This window comes from Perca fluviatilis, chromosome 21 (assembly GCF_010015445.1).
Source record: "Perca fluviatilis chromosome 21, GENO_Pfluv_1.0, whole genome shotgun sequence".
Taxonomy (NCBI): domain Eukaryota; kingdom Metazoa; phylum Chordata; class Actinopteri; order Perciformes; family Percidae; genus Perca; species Perca fluviatilis.
In genome coordinates, this window is record NC_053132.1 from 13,422,738 (window position 1) to 13,437,717 (window position 14,980).

General features: G+C 39.1%; 2 protein-coding genes across 11 annotated transcripts in view; one reads left to right on the plus strand and one right to left on the minus strand.

Annotated features, from left to right (window-relative positions):
* Positions 1-106: 106 nt before the first annotated feature.
* On the minus strand, positions 107-5,679 carry zdhhc6 (zinc finger DHHC-type palmitoyltransferase 6). 6 transcript variants are annotated; one of them, XM_039787661.1, is made up of 12 exons: positions 5,437-5,679; positions 4,082-4,618; positions 3,781-3,872; positions 2,864-3,023; positions 2,559-2,717; positions 2,321-2,410; positions 1,828-1,995; positions 1,603-1,644; positions 1,096-1,241; positions 899-945; positions 698-789; positions 107-240 (listed from the first exon to the last, which is right to left on the minus strand). In XM_039787661.1, exons 2-12 carry the CDS (start codon positions 4,346-4,348, stop codon positions 193-195), a joined length of 1,311 nt encoding a protein of 436 aa, XP_039643595.1. In that variant the 5' UTR covers positions 4,349-4,618; positions 5,437-5,679; the 3' UTR covers positions 107-192. The 6 variants fall into 6 exon arrangements, with proteins under 6 accessions (XP_039643595.1, XP_039643593.1, XP_039643597.1 ...); XM_039787659.1 differs by having other exon boundaries at positions 1,096-1,244; positions 5,437-5,678; XM_039787663.1 differs by having other exon boundaries at positions 2,357-2,410; positions 5,437-5,677.
* Positions 5,680-5,697: 18 nt separating this feature from the next.
* The window catches only part of vti1a (vesicle transport through interaction with t-SNAREs 1A), a 124,271-nt gene continuing 114,988 nt past the window's right edge, over positions 5,698-14,980 (plus strand). For 3 of the 5 annotated variants that reach the window (XM_039787669.1, XM_039787670.1, XM_039787668.1), the window contains exons 1-3: positions 5,698-5,910; positions 11,818-11,876; positions 12,841-12,951. In XM_039787669.1, the coding sequence (XP_039643603.1) occupies positions 5,817-5,910; positions 11,818-11,876; positions 12,841-12,951 (264 nt within the window). In that variant the 5' untranslated portion in view covers positions 5,698-5,816. The remainder of the gene's footprint in view (positions 5,911-11,817; positions 11,877-12,840; positions 12,952-14,980) is intronic. The other 2 variants (XM_039787666.1, XM_039787667.1) reach the window with 1 other exon arrangement.

The following is a 14,980-nucleotide window of genomic DNA, read 5'->3' on the forward strand; positions in this document are numbered from 1 at the left end:
ACAAACTATAAAACAAATGTTTTCCATTAAGCCCAAGGTACTTAAGAATTTAATATGTATTAAAACATGAGAATTTATAGCAATCACAAAGACAGAGGCAAACAACTCTTGCAGAAGATATTTTTTAATTTTCAATTTATACTTTGAGGCCAACAGTTTGTTTTTACAAAAATAATAAAAAGAAATTAAGTGTTATCTCCATACTGTAGAAAGAGTTGCATGAAGAAGTCCCGGGGTTAGCTGGGCAGAGGCATTGCATAATTAGCAAAAACAGACATCAACACAAGTAAAAACAACAGATTCAAGTAAAAAGTCATGTAGTCACAATAACGTCACATTAAAGCCTGGTGGCAATTCTTGGAAATTAAGACTCTTGCTGGGTTTAACTTTTGGTCAGAGGAGTCAAACTGAACCCATGGGACCAGTCCCTCTAATGAACTCTTTAGTCCTCTTCAAGACATTATTTGACAGCAAGGTGCTCAGTAAGACTTAGTGAACTATGTTACCTTTTAAAAAATTCAAGTTGGTATTGAAATATGTGAGAAATTTTAATCCAAGTATGAAATTCTTGATGGTGAGACTGCAGCATCAGGCATGACATCTTCAGTGAGTGCACGTTTATGAACATGGACAGACACCTTTTGTTCAGTTTAACTCCCCTGCTCTATATTAAGCCTGTTCAAATATATTAATTTACTTTCTTATCGCTGGTGCTATCGCTGGCAGCTGTGTCGTAATGGCACTTCTCCACACATCGCCTTGGAAACCATCCCCTTACACGATCTCCCACTTAGAGCCAAAACAGAACGAGAGGACACTGTTACACATTTAGTTGCAGTGAAGTGAAAAAATAACAAAAATAAAAACTTAATTCAAACCACAGCCCATCTCATCTCACCTCTCATATGCTCCTCGTTCAGAATTTTGTCTCCATACATCCACCATCTAAAGAGAAAAACATTTATTATTAGGAGAATTCAATGCTGGTCCATTACTCATGCATTCAAAAATAAATCCTTAATGGGATGCCTAACCATCCAGACTTCCAGACAAACCATGATGATTGTAGGTTTTGTTTGGCATGACCGAACTTACTTGGTGCCACGTGTGGCCAGGATGGTGTCTCCCTTGTTGAGGGGGATCCTGGGCTCCTCGGTGCAGGGGGTTCTAAAAAAGGTTTGAAGACCTTTGCTTAAAGGGCAGCAAGCTCCATTATAGTCCTCCACTGCCCGGTACTGGACCTGCTGGTCGAGTCATACAAGATATCTGGTTATTCTACCGCTCTGACCACAACCTAAATTCAAGTCAAGTTACAGCCATGTGTTTTTTTAAGTCATGGTCCTTAATCTTAATGCATTAAAACGTCTGACAACATTTCTGACTATCTACATTACCCAATAGTGTTTTTGTTGAAAGTAAAGCCAATAGCTATTATTAACATGTTTTGATGTGTTAAGTAAAATGTATTAAATCTCACAAACATTTCTCTGAAGTCACGCACATCCTAGCCAGTCCAGCCAAAAACCTACTTGTGTCTGTGCTACATGCAAATCAACACCATATATATATACACGTCACAATACAGATTTGACAGGTACTTACGCTTCTCACTCGTTTATCAGCTTTCTGCTTCAGTTGCTCAATCTGTTTTAACAGGAACAAGACAATTTACGTCACTATTGTTCGACAATGTAACTTTTATCTCACTGTTTAACAGGAAATGTATCAGTAGTAGGACTTATTACAATACCCACTGCCTAAACTGCAGACAGAACAGTACCAGACAAAACAAACACAGCATTGCACGCATTATCCAACTGGACCTACAGTTAAGGTGTGCTGGTGACACTTGGGATGGACTGGCCATTCAATGCCATCACCCTTGGGCATCCCTGACCATGTGAAGACTTGCTTGAAGTTTAGCCAGCGGGTTCCGAGGTCGTAAGGGAAGGTAAATTCCTCTCCTGTTTGGTAGTGCTGTATTCTGTCTTTGGCCTAATGGAAGACACAGAAAATAGTTGTGTGCGTAAATGTGTCCATGGGATTGTGTAAGTGGAGTTTCTGTAATTAGCATGTTATATTGTACTGACAACCAATCCTGGAACGTGTGTGAATTAGTCATAAAAGTGACATTTTTAATTTAGTGAACTCTGACAATGAAATGTTGAAAACATGTTCTTAATCCTTTAACATATTGTGAATACAAAGCACTTTGAAATCATAGATTATCATTTGTAGATCAAACTATAAAGACCAAGTCATCCAGCTTAAATAACACTTAAATCTAAAAATGTCATCACAAAACAAAAGACATCCTGACCTTTTCCTCGATCAAAAAAACAAGAGACATCCTGACCTTTTCCTCAATCCAGGACTCGATCGAGGTCTTATTTCGAAGGATGACTTTCATCTGAAAAGGACAGACTATTTCAATATTGGAGTCAACTTGTATTTTCCTTAATAAATAGCTGAATTTGCAAGGTTAATGAAATGATTGTGTTAAATATCACATTCCATAGCCAACAGCTTGTGAAAATTGCAAACCCCGATAAACGTACCTGTATGAAAAAAAGCATGCCAACGGCAATAGTGGTGCCCAGTGCCAAGCCTAAGGCAAATAGTGTGGCAGCAAAAGCGGGTACACTGAATGGCATGAGGGGCTGGAATTGACGCACAGCACTCATATCAATCTTGACAGTGCTCCAACCAAATGATATCTGCAGTGAGGAAAAAGAAAACAGCTTGACATGTGGTATCATCAGTATTAAATGATAAAAGGAATGAGGCAACTCTGCCAAGAGAAAAGATGTGGTGGTAATAGGCCATCAAAGAAATGGTGTAGTGGGGTAAGGAGACTACTGACCCTCTCATACAGCTGTGTGTACATGGTCATAATGAAGATGATGGCAGCGTGAGAGCAGCCAAGTGGAGCCAGCAGCAAGAAGCTGGTGAAGTAGGCGTGGTTCAGGTGGCCACAGCAGTTGTTGATCCAGGGGCAGTGGTGGTCCATCTTCATCACGCACCTGGGAGAAGAGAGGCAGAGGAGGAGAGGAGTGCTGGGGGAATTGACTGCTTGTTTGGGAGGACATAGAGTCAAGTCAAGTCCATCAGCAAGTCACACTGAATCTTTTTTTTCTTTCAAATAAATACACATCACAAGCAATAGATGTTAATCTATTTAACATCACATACAGTATATCACATAATAGATTATGTGATGTGTCTCTGTGCGGCCTATAAAGTGCTGAACAGAGACCTTACAGCACTGAATGGACGCAAATAAAATGGAGAAGGCACGTACATGCACAAGCCAGTTCTAGTTTGGTGTGCTGGAAATAGCTCAGTGATTTTCCAGCTAAAGCAGTGGCCTCTTTGTCAGGGTTTTTCCTGCATTTTTGGCACCCCCCCCCAAAGAGGTTTTAGCCAGCCCCAAAGGAAAATCATCAGCATCAAAATGACAAGAATTGAGAATAAAAATAGCAATTCAAATCCTCTCTAAATGTGTTTAAGAGCAATTTACCAAACAACCGTTGAACAAGGAGAACATAAACTCTCCAGATTCGGCCTGTACCGGACTCTTCCAGTGATTTATTTAAATATTTATATTATTAATATAGTTTTGTAAATTGGGGTTTTATTTACTCAAGCATAATATACATTTTTGTTTATCAAATTGTCTGAAATAGGAAAATGCTTAGATTCCTGTTAAATAAGGTAACGCACTCATTGCCTTTACTGTACCCGGACCAATCATGCTTACTGTACTTTTGTAATAAATACCTGTTACACTTGCGACAATGGTGGGATCTGGGGGCCTTGTACCCTTGGCACACTCTGCAGTACTGTAGGTACTGGGTATCCTGTTGATTCTCCTGTTTTGGGATAAACAAATATGTTAAATGTTTGATGTAACATCTTTCCTATGATTAAATGGTTTCACTCTACATTACATCTTTATATGATAATTTTGCAGACCTGGTCACAACCTGTTCTTCACACTATCTACATGAAAAAACAACAATGATGTGTTGAATGATATGATGAAATGTCATAAGCCTTTATCCTTATTGAGGATCCTTACTGGTTTCCAGCCATGAGGGATGTATCCAGGTCCAACAAACATAGCATTGAAGTAGTTGTAGAGGATGAGGACTGTCCAGTTGAGGAGCATGATAAAGTTAATGCTGCCCCCTGTAGTGTCAAGCGGCCAGTACCAGATAATAGAGTCCAGAATTGCCATGGTGGAGCATATAGCAATGACAGACAGGGCTATGACTGGACCCCAGTGACACAATCTTCGAACCTCATGGAGGTTCTGAAATGTCACAAAAGTTGACAGGAAATTCATGTTTTCGCCACAAGGTTAGTATTAGTATTTTGGTTGAGTTCCTGAAATGTATTGACCAAGCCTCAATGTGTTACTTTTTTCCTCTGCTATCTTGCAAAGGTGCAGGTGATGCACATATTTTTTCTCGTCTTCTGAGTACCCAGCAACTGGCCTGGTTTTGGGTCACTGGGGCTCTCTGTGTCCCATTGTTCCTTGCCCTGGCAAAGAGCAGCATCCTCTCTGGCCAGTCTTCGGAGCACACTATCCTTGTGACAGACTGAAATTCCCCATCTAAGAGAAAGAGAGCAAGAGAGAGACATTTTAAAAACTTCAGTGATCTACATTTATTGATTTACTGACCAAACTTGTTGTAGTCTATATACACCAGATTATTAACCACACCTGCCTAAAAACGAACGTTAATGCCTAATGTGGTCATTTTGGAGACTTTATTTTGTGGTGCTGTTGAACTGTATTGCGATTTACAATATTTACAACAGCTACAGTAATAGGCTAATTTAATAATACGCTTATTGCATGAAACGTAATTATTATTATTTTTAGCGTTCACACCTTGGTCGTCACTGCTAGCAGAGATAACTAACTTTAACAAGTAGCTTCTTATCTATAGCTTTAAAGCAAGCACACTAAACGTGAACATATAATACACCAGAGTGGGTAACGTTAACGTTCGTGCTGCATTCCTAGACAAGTGACTGTTGCACTGTTTGATGTACAGCCATTGCATTTGCCCAACAGCGCCAGCTAATTCGTATCAAGAATAACAAATTGCATGGCAACATCATATGCAAGCGTACGCTTTGTCCATCGTATTCAAAAGCCAGACAAGTGAGACCAGTCTGGTAAAAAAAAAGAAGAGAAAAAAAGTGATTATTTGAATTAGGTTTTGCACCAGGGCTAACGTAACAGCAGTTAGCTTGTTAGCCAACTTGACAAGAGTAACGTTACCTGCTGGATTACTGCCACTAGGTGCAAAGAGGAAACACGGATAATATATAATACCATAAATATATAACAAATGCTTACTGGTATACGTAAATGCACATTTTGTATGGATGGAGAAAGAAATGTCACTTTAAATTACCAACCTGGCCACTTCCTTGTTTTTTTCCCTTCAATTTCTTCAGTGTACAGAAAGGAACCTTCCTCATGGTGTCTCAGAAACTATTACCCTCAACCCCTTGTGGACACTAAATCTAAGCAATGTATCACACAACCATCACATAACTTAAAAATAATCAATTTCTTCGCGTTCGTCAAAAATAAACATGACTAATATTTTCTATTCCCTAGCTGTCTGAACCATTTTCAGTGTCGGAAAAATAAAATAAAAACAACGTTCCTTGCCGAGCACATTATAGTGCGACTCAAGGAAGGGACTCCATTCGAGACCAGTTCGAGACTTGTTGTTATTATCCTGAGCTAACTGTCAACCAGAAAGCCACCTGTTTTAAACCTAAACGTCAAAATGTCTTCAGACTTTGAATCCTACGAGCAGGACTTTGGAACCATTACAGCAGAAGTAACCAACAAAATTGGCAGGATTCCCAAACTTAGTGGAGGTAAGACTTTAAGACTAGCTAGCTAGCTATATTAACTGGAATCGCAGAGCTGGAGCAAGCTATCAGCTAGCTGGCATTTCTCAGTTGAGAAGGCTTGCTAACGCTACGTGCTCGTGTTATTTTATCGATTTACCATATTATCTTCTAGTAAAATATTTATTGCACTAAATGGTGAAACGCAGCTGGAGTGTGTTATTGAATCTTATGTAAAGTATGAATCCCATGTTGCTTGCTGGCTTAATCGCTTGTTATGTCTATAATGATTTGTAACTTGAATGGAAAATAAATAACATCGTGCTTTTCGGCAGTTATGCTTTTCTAGACTACTACCGCTATAAAGGTAACGACAGTGTTAAGAGGACATAAGCCACTGGTCACTTTTATTATAGTTTGTAAATATTTGAATAGAAATTAATAGATAGAAAGTAACTGGAATCACCTGTTGTAACGTTACATCAAACACAGCGTCATTCCATAGAGTTTTGATCAGGTTTTGATGATGAAAACAGTGGGGTTTTTTTTTTTCATGAATGGGACTTTTGGGAGTTTTGAAATCACCATGACAACACAGCAGCTTTCTGCGTTCCATGCACCAAATATAATCTGAAATCCACAAAAACGTTAATAAACAGCACGTCATCTTACAACAAGAGGTCAGACCTTGGTTTTGGATGTTGGTTTCTTTCAACATTGTTTGTGTGTTATTTTTTTTTTTTTTTACAATGGACTGCATTCTACTCAATAGATGCTAGAATAGGTTACAACCATGGTTACAGCCTGTATGACTGAAATGTAATAAGTATGTATTATAGGTGTGAAATAAATAATAATTAAATAATTTCCCCCTGGGATTATTAAAGTATTTCTGATTCAGAATCTTTCGATTCGATTGCGATTATCATGTCAGCGATTCAATTCGATTCGATATCTCGATGAATCACGATGCATCACGATGCATCACAATGCGTCAAATAAATGTTTCTATTAAAGCCATGCAGGATATTTAATTCATAGCTTTTCAAGCTTCAAAAACAAAATATTCTGCAGTGCTCTAATACTAAATAAATTGGATACATAAAACTACAGCACTGAGCACATGGCACTTCCTGAATGTGCAAAACATAACAGAATATGTAAACAGAAATGTTGTTAGGCCTACATTAAATTGTAAACAGAAATAATCGATTATGAGCCTGCCGATTATCGATGCAGCGTCCATGTCCACGATTCGATGCATTGATTATTTGATTAATTTCAACACGTCTAGTATGTATAGAAAATGGATAGAAAGGTGGAAGGATTCATGACATTATCAAACACTCTATGTCAGCCAAATGACCATTTATGTGTTCAAATAAGATTCAAATCCATAGATTGTGTTGGATTTGCTTTAATACAATTTTAATAGAATTTTCTTGTATTCTCCACATGGATTACACATGCAGCCAATTTAGGTTCTGTAGTCGCATGGCTGGGCCTGATGTACAGCAATGTCAGCGTACTCTGCAAAGGCTCAAAAACAGAAAGTTCACACTGTACATTATTTTTCTTAGTGGCTGTCACAAATGTTTCAGGTTGTATGTCATTTCATTGATTAAATTGATACATGCTCATTATCAAAGACTAGCAGTAACTTTTATTGACAACTTTTTGTTTGGTCATACACAGTGGATTAAGACAATACATAGGGGAGGGAAGTGGGGATGACATGCAGCAGAGATGATTTATCTGATTTGAACTTTCAACTGGTGACAGGAATTCCTTTTTTTTTTTTTGTCAAATAGTAAATTAATTTGACAACATGTTTTGACCAAAGCCCATAGTGAGGCTCAGCGTGTTATTAAAAAATAAGCACAATGGTGTACCCATAGCCACAATCCACAAACAGATTTTTAAATGGGTGCAACAAGCACAGCCTTTTGTATACAGTGTAGCCTTATTATGATGGGATAGATCATACACTCATGTAGTACTGCTAAACACAGAGGTAGGAGCCTAATGGCTCAAGCTTCAATCTGTCACAGGGCAAAAAGGCTTTAGGGCTGAGAAATGTTTTATCTTTCTTTTTTTTTATAAAGCATAATCTCTAATCCTTCAATATACATGAGTGTTACAGACGACCAGTTGATTGTACATCATACATACTTCAAATTATAACTTACCCCAATTAAAGAGGAGCAGTATGGAGCAGATGCACCTGTTTCACCCATTAAAACACATGACTCTTTTTACCTGCTGCATCTATAGAGCCGTTAAAAACAGACATCATTTCTGAGCCATCATTGTGCCAGTGTCACGTAGTTGTGCCCTGCAGCCTATTTGTTCTTGTGAGTGTGAAGACACAGATCAAACTCTGCTTTTGCAATGCACATACTACCTTATAAGTTTGAGTTTCTGTACGTCAGTGATCACAGTTGAAAGTGGAGGTAAAATAGTTTGCATTTTTCTAAAAAAAAAACACAGAGAGCCAGCATCTTAATTTAACAGCAAGTTTTTGCAGTGTGAATTACACTGCATGTTTTTGAATTACGATCAACTGCAAAAAGCCAAGATTATATGATAAATATCAAGCATAGCATATATTTTATATAATGAACTACTATAGATGCAGTGACTCTGACTGCTGCTAGCAGTTTGTTTTCAGTTTTAATGGTAAAAAACAAAGGGCACAATGCCTCTCACAAAACCTTGCCTGACTGAATATTTCTGGTTTGGATTGGCATCTTTGAAGATTCATGGCAGCCCATTCCACAGTGTAATTCCACATTGCTTCCTCTTGCCATCTGTTGAGACTATGTCAGAGTAAGTCCATATGAATATGCACAAAGCCAGGAAACGCATTACAACCAGAAGTAGTTGTTCAATGTCTTCTGCCACCAACAGAATAGTTTACAGTTGAATTTCAACCCCTTTCCTTCTCATTAAGTTTTTTTTTTCTTCTTCTTTCCTTTCTTAAGTCCCTCAGGCTCTTCTTCCTGAAGTGGCTGAATTTTTCCCGTGGTTTGGCAGCCCTCTATTTAATACATTAATATAGCTCCAGACAAAGGGCTTTTGTCATTGCTGTTGTTGTATCTGTCCATTACACATGTGCACAATTGCTGATAATGGCTAGCGAGTGTGGAAAAAGTGTCCTTGACTGTCTTCATTCATGCAACAATCAAATGAATGTGTGTTTATATATTTATCTGTTACCATCCCCCAAAACCTTAGATTCAAAGAATATTTGAGTAAGTATACAATGAAATGTTAGGCCGTGTTCCTTGAAACATGAATGCCATTTTTTCACATCTGAGTGTTTATGGCAAATGATTGCCTGTCAATCATTGCAACTCAAATATGAAAAGAAAAATGTAAGTTAAAAAAAACATTTGCCAAGGCCCCTCTGTGTACAAAACATCCGTCCGTCAGCAGGCTGTAGTCTTGGTAAATATCCATATATATTTCACAGCCCACTTGAAGTTTTATTTCAATTATTTAACGTGTCAAATATTTATCAGTTTAAAGGTTCTACTTATGATTTATGTCATTACAAATTAAATAGAAATTTCAGTTAATTGATTACTTTTTTGGAGGGCTTTTATGGCCTTTATTGAAAGGACAGCTTGAAGACAGGAAAGGGGAGAGAGAGAGAGGGGGTACGACATGTAGCAAAGGACAGTGGGTCGGATTCGAACCCGCGGCTGCTGCTCGGGACTCTGACTTCATGGGGCGCATGCTCTGCTGGGCAAGCTAGAGGTCCGATCACTTGATCACTTTTTAGAATATATCTGAAATGGAGTTAATTCAAAATGAACATTTGAATTGAACACAGGGTTTTGATTTTCTGACTAAGTGAGAAAATTGAGATTGGTCCTTCTCTGTCCAGTACTGACATGCTGATACTAAAGGCGCTGACACACTAACCCGATAATCGGCCGTTGGACAGTCTGGCGAGGTTGATGACTTGAGTCTGTTCGGTGTGTTCTGTGCCGTCGTCCGTCTGAGGGGCTGTCGGCGTTCATTTTGGCCGACCTGACGTGTTCAGTCGGAGACGGGGCAGTCGGGACTCACCTGGAAATGGTGAGCGGAATGAGCGTGACTAGAGTCTCTCAAAATCTGACGAAAATCTTTTAAACTGACCTTTTGTTGATCTGAAATGAAGACAGATTCAGCAACTGCATGACCTATTTCTCGCTTAAATTTTTTTCAGAAACATGTTTCAGTGAACTATTTTAGTATGATAGGAGATCGTATTCTGAACAAGCTGCCATGACAGTTTGGCTTTGAATTTTTTGGAGAAAACAGACCCACGTGACGCGTTCGTCCAATCAGCTGCCGGTTTTCATTTTTTGGGCGACAATACAGATTAGCGCCGCCTGCTGTTATGGAGACGTATTACGTCTCGTCTCTTCGGTGTGTTCTGAGGCACTTTTTGGACCAACTCCGGGAGACTGATCAGTCCGACTGGCTTTTCTGCCGACGGGTGGCTGTCTGGTTGGTGTGTAACTGCCTTTACAGTGTCCTCTCAAAGATACTAAAAGTGATTTACTAAGATTGCTGTCTTTTCAGACAGGGGCTTAGGAGACGGTTTTGGGCTTTAGCAGAAATGGGGGAGGGACTGAGAAGTTGTCGATGTTCAAATTTTTTGGCTAAGTCCTGGATCTTCACAATCCTACCTACAGCACTTTAACTGCTTTTGGTTTGAGGATCCTGGTGTTATCCATGTTCTTTCACTGTCACACTATGTCTCAAATCCATACTACATACTAAGTCTAAGCAGGCTTTCAGTATCTATTCAGTTAAGTATACTTAAACCACACAGTAAATATATAAATGTATGTGTGCTGCCGATGGTCACTGTTTTTAGTTCTCCCACAATGCAATGAAAATAAGAAATGGAGAAGCTGCTCACAGCTTTTTGTTAGAATAAATGGTATGTTGATATTTTTACTACTACATCAATTTAATATGCTGATTAGTTTGTTGTATATATTGTATAGAATTATTATATAGTATGAATTTGGGACGCGCCAACAGTCATGTCTTGGACACTGGAGCCATTGCTCATGTTATTAGTAATACATGTACTTTTCCCACTACAAGTCAGACTGTCTGTTGTGAAAAAGGCTTATTCATATGAATCGAAGCAAGGACATTCAAACATTTGTATGTAACCAGTAAACATATTTTTTTCTTGATAAATGGCAGTGACGTGGTTATTAATCTGTGACTATACTTAAAATGGAGGTATTCAAATAATAAAAATAATAAAATGTCATGTATTTCAATGTTTTGGTCAACCGTCTCTCCTTTTTCCTCTCCGTTAAAATGTTATGTGTTCATGAAGCTTGTTTTAAACTTTTAATGATGCTTAATCGCTAAACTACCAGACCCGACTTCAACATTTCACGTGATTCACTTTCAGGGCAAAGTGCTAATTTCAGAAAAAAAGACCAGTTCTTATATGTGCAGAAATGAAGTGGTAGGGTTATAGCGATGGATTTACTGTAGTTTACATGCTTCTTAGGAACAAGTCGTAATGAGTTTCAATGGGTAAAATGGAAGAGCAGCTACGGGGTCAGGTGCAGAACGGTGCGTTAGTCATTCTGAGTGGGACTCATACTTCTGGCAAGTGAGCAAAGCTGACACCTCCCTTCCCTTTGAGTTGGCACGGGGTGTCTCACTGCTCCTCAACAGAAACCAACAAAGGCCTCGTAGACGCCAATAACTAAGAGACATCAAATGTTGGCTCGTCGTGTAGAGAGAATGTGTAAATATATCTTCAAATGTGTCCTCGTGTGTTGTTTTCTCCCAGTCTTTCTTGCTCTCTCCCCCTCTCTTCCCCCGTTGCGGGGGAGTTAGGTCGTTGTCATGAAGCGCTGTTCCTCTGTCGGCTGATCAATATGTTGCTGTTTTTTTCTCTTTCAGAGGAGAAGACACAGCTGGTTCTAAATGTCGACAAACAGCTTGAAGAAGTCAGAGAGTTGGTATGTCTTTGATCAGTAATTTTCTACTCTTCCCATTTCCTAAATAATGAATTTGTGGAAAGAGGGAGGGGACAATATTCACTGGCACCAGACAACAGCACCTGTATTATCCTGGTGGTGACATGACATGCAGACACACACACACACACACACACACACACACACACACACACACACACACACACACACACACACACACACACACACACACACACACACACACCCTGCACATGGCGGAAAGGAGGCTTCCTCCTCACATGATTACTTTCCAGTAATCTGCTTTTAAGTGACACCCCTATGACACATTTCAACCCATTATCTCGAGGTGGGAGTCTTCATGTTGCTGTTTTAAAAATGAGCAAAGTCACCTGACAGAGACAAATTGTTGTTGCAGTTGTCTTGTTATGTCACAGTGATTAGTTTCCTCCAAATCCGCCACAGAGAGACCTGTCTAGCCATGCATCAAATGTACTTTTACTTCATTCACTGTGACATTGTTGGGCCTGTGAATGTCGCTGCAATGAAGGGGCGCTCGTATTTGATTGTGTATTTATTTACAGAACAGCCTTTCTCTGTCACAACTTTTATCACAGCCGAGTGACGTGAGCGGGAAGCATTTTCTTTTCCCAATCAACATTGGAACATATTAAAGTTAATGCCGCTGAAGTTACACATTTCAGAAAGTTTAATATTGTCACAATTTCTATCTTTAGCAGCTTTTTGTCATAGATGCTATCCTTTTGTGAGACCTAGATTTTTTTTTTTAAGCATCTGTTCAACAGTGATATAAAAAGTATTATAAATGAAAAGTACCTTTTATCATGATGTAAAATTGGATCAGAATGAACTCTAAACCACTCGATTTTGTAATGTTTTATATTCCAAGTTATTTTTTAGTTTTAGAAATGTAGTGTCAGCCAGGAAAATGTTTAGTTAAATTAACTGGACGAACTGCTGGTTTTAGCTGGAGCAGATGGACCTGGAGGTGCGGGAGATCCCCATCCAGAGCCGTGCCATGTACAACGGCAGACTGAAGAGCTACAAGCAAGAGATAGAGAAGCTCGAGAAAGACTTTGTAAGTACTTAAACACCTTCTTAAATGTTTTTTTCATGGTTATTTGAATATTACAAATATAATGTACATCATCAACATTTAGAAAATCCTCTTTTAAAGTTCAAAATGGGCATCTGTATAGCAATATACTATTTATGTACAATATATGACTTTCTGTAGTTATAAGCTGTCACCGTCTCAAATCCTTTTGTGGGTAAACTTTTACACACACATCCGTTGTTTGCACCTTCAACCAAACTCTCTCTCTCTAACACTAACACACACACACACACACACACACACACACAGTCCTACGCTGAAACTCAGTGGTACATCCACTGAGTTTAATTCAGAGTTTGTATTTGAACTTGCATGTGATGCCTATTGAGAACAGGTTGTTTGTGTTGTTGCTGCAGAATCTGGCCTTGTTTAGTAATTCATAAATCACTGGATGTCTGGAGTTGATTTCTCAGCCTCTATCAAAGCTTAATGAACAGCCCAGGCTTGATAATCGATAATGTGATAGAAATGACCAATTATTTAATGTGATGCCAATGCTTGCTTATTTTCTTCTTACCGTTGTAGCTTTTACCTATTACCCTAAGTTAAAAATCTTCATTCATTGTCTGTATTCAAATCTTTACCTTGCAAAAATATGCATCTTCAATGATATCTTTTTTGTTTTCTGTTGTCTGTTTTGTTGTGGCGGTGCTCACAGCACGATAATAAACCCGTAGTGTAAATGCAACCGACGTTGCACTCGAGACGAGTCCTTGCACGAATCAGTGATGTGAAGTAAATCCACAACGTTAGAATGGGTTGGAAAAATAAATACTGAATTGTACGTTTATGAAATTTTTAAGATTAATTCAAAAAAGGCTGACCTGGGATAGTTGCAGCATTTAACCTTGTCAGAATCACATTTAAACAAAATAGAATGAGAAACTATATATTTTGAATGCTAGTCTTATAAACGAAAAATAATGCAGTAAATTATGACATAATTCTCACCCATGGACAACGTCTGCCCTATCCTGGTTGACACCAGACTCTTCTCAGAGAGTGCGTCTGGGCAAGGTTCATTCACAGCCCGTTTCCGGCATCAACGGGTTGCTGCGCTTCGGTGGCCGTCATGTTGAATGTAAACAACAAGCTGCTTGCCATCGCTGCGCTATCGTCATCGTGTGAAGCCCGCCTCAACGGTTGTGATTGGTGCCTCGATTTGGAAAAATTGGAAATGGGCTTGAATGGGCTCTTGGCCAGACAGACTTGCAGAGCAAATCTCAAATCAGCCGGAAGTTCGTCAGGGTTTTCCCAGGCTACGTCCGCCCCCCCCCCCAATCCATCACTGTTCCTACTGCAGAACAAACAAGTAAACATGCATAAACAACCCATTTGGATGGAGATATCATGTGCTAGTGATCTGTGAAAACACCACAGAGATGTGCTAACTGAGATCACAGGAAGAGATCTCTGTACCAAGACAGTTTGCTTTCCTCGCCATGGGCATTTAATTGGCTGACGATTAATCTTTAACTTTTCGTCTGCCCACACTTACCGTGCTTAATCATCAAGCAGTTAACACCTGCAGTGACTTGATATTGTTGCAAATTCTTCATTACATTGCATTTGTATGTCTGCCTGTGGGAAAATTTGTTTATTTAACCCGAAAAAATTTGAATTTCCTCCATCCACTTTATAAAACAAAATGCTGCATGCAAAGAACATGATTACTTCTAAATTCTTACTTCCATATCACTGCATACTTATGTGTCAAGGCCCACAATACTGAAATGCAAAGCAGAAAGTTGCGGTAGGATAGTCCTCGTGTATAGAGAATAAAAGAATATTGCCCTGCTTGTAACTGTGACTGCCCAGTTTAGCAGAGTCATTTTCATTTTTTACACCTCTGTGTGTGGTGTGGTCAGATCAGTGTGCATTTAAACCAGGATCACCCACCCTCCCACAGTAACATCTAGGATATCTGATCTCCCGTAAATCTGATGCAAGTGTTCAGAAGGCAAGAACTTCAGCCCCCTCAGATGTGCCT

Coding starts and splice junctions, on each gene's coding strand:
- zdhhc6 (XM_039787659.1), bottom strand. CDS start 4,348: ATGAATTTCCTGTCAACTTTTGTGACATTTCAGAACCTCCATGAGGTT. Junction 1,245..1,602: donor CTGATAAACGAGTGAGAAGC/GTAAGTACCTGT, acceptor TGACTCGACCAG/CAGGTCCAGTACCGGGCAGT. Junction 241..697: donor ATAGCACCAGCGATAAGAAA/GTAAATTAATAT, acceptor GCCTCTGCCCAG/CTAACCCCGGGACTTCTTCA.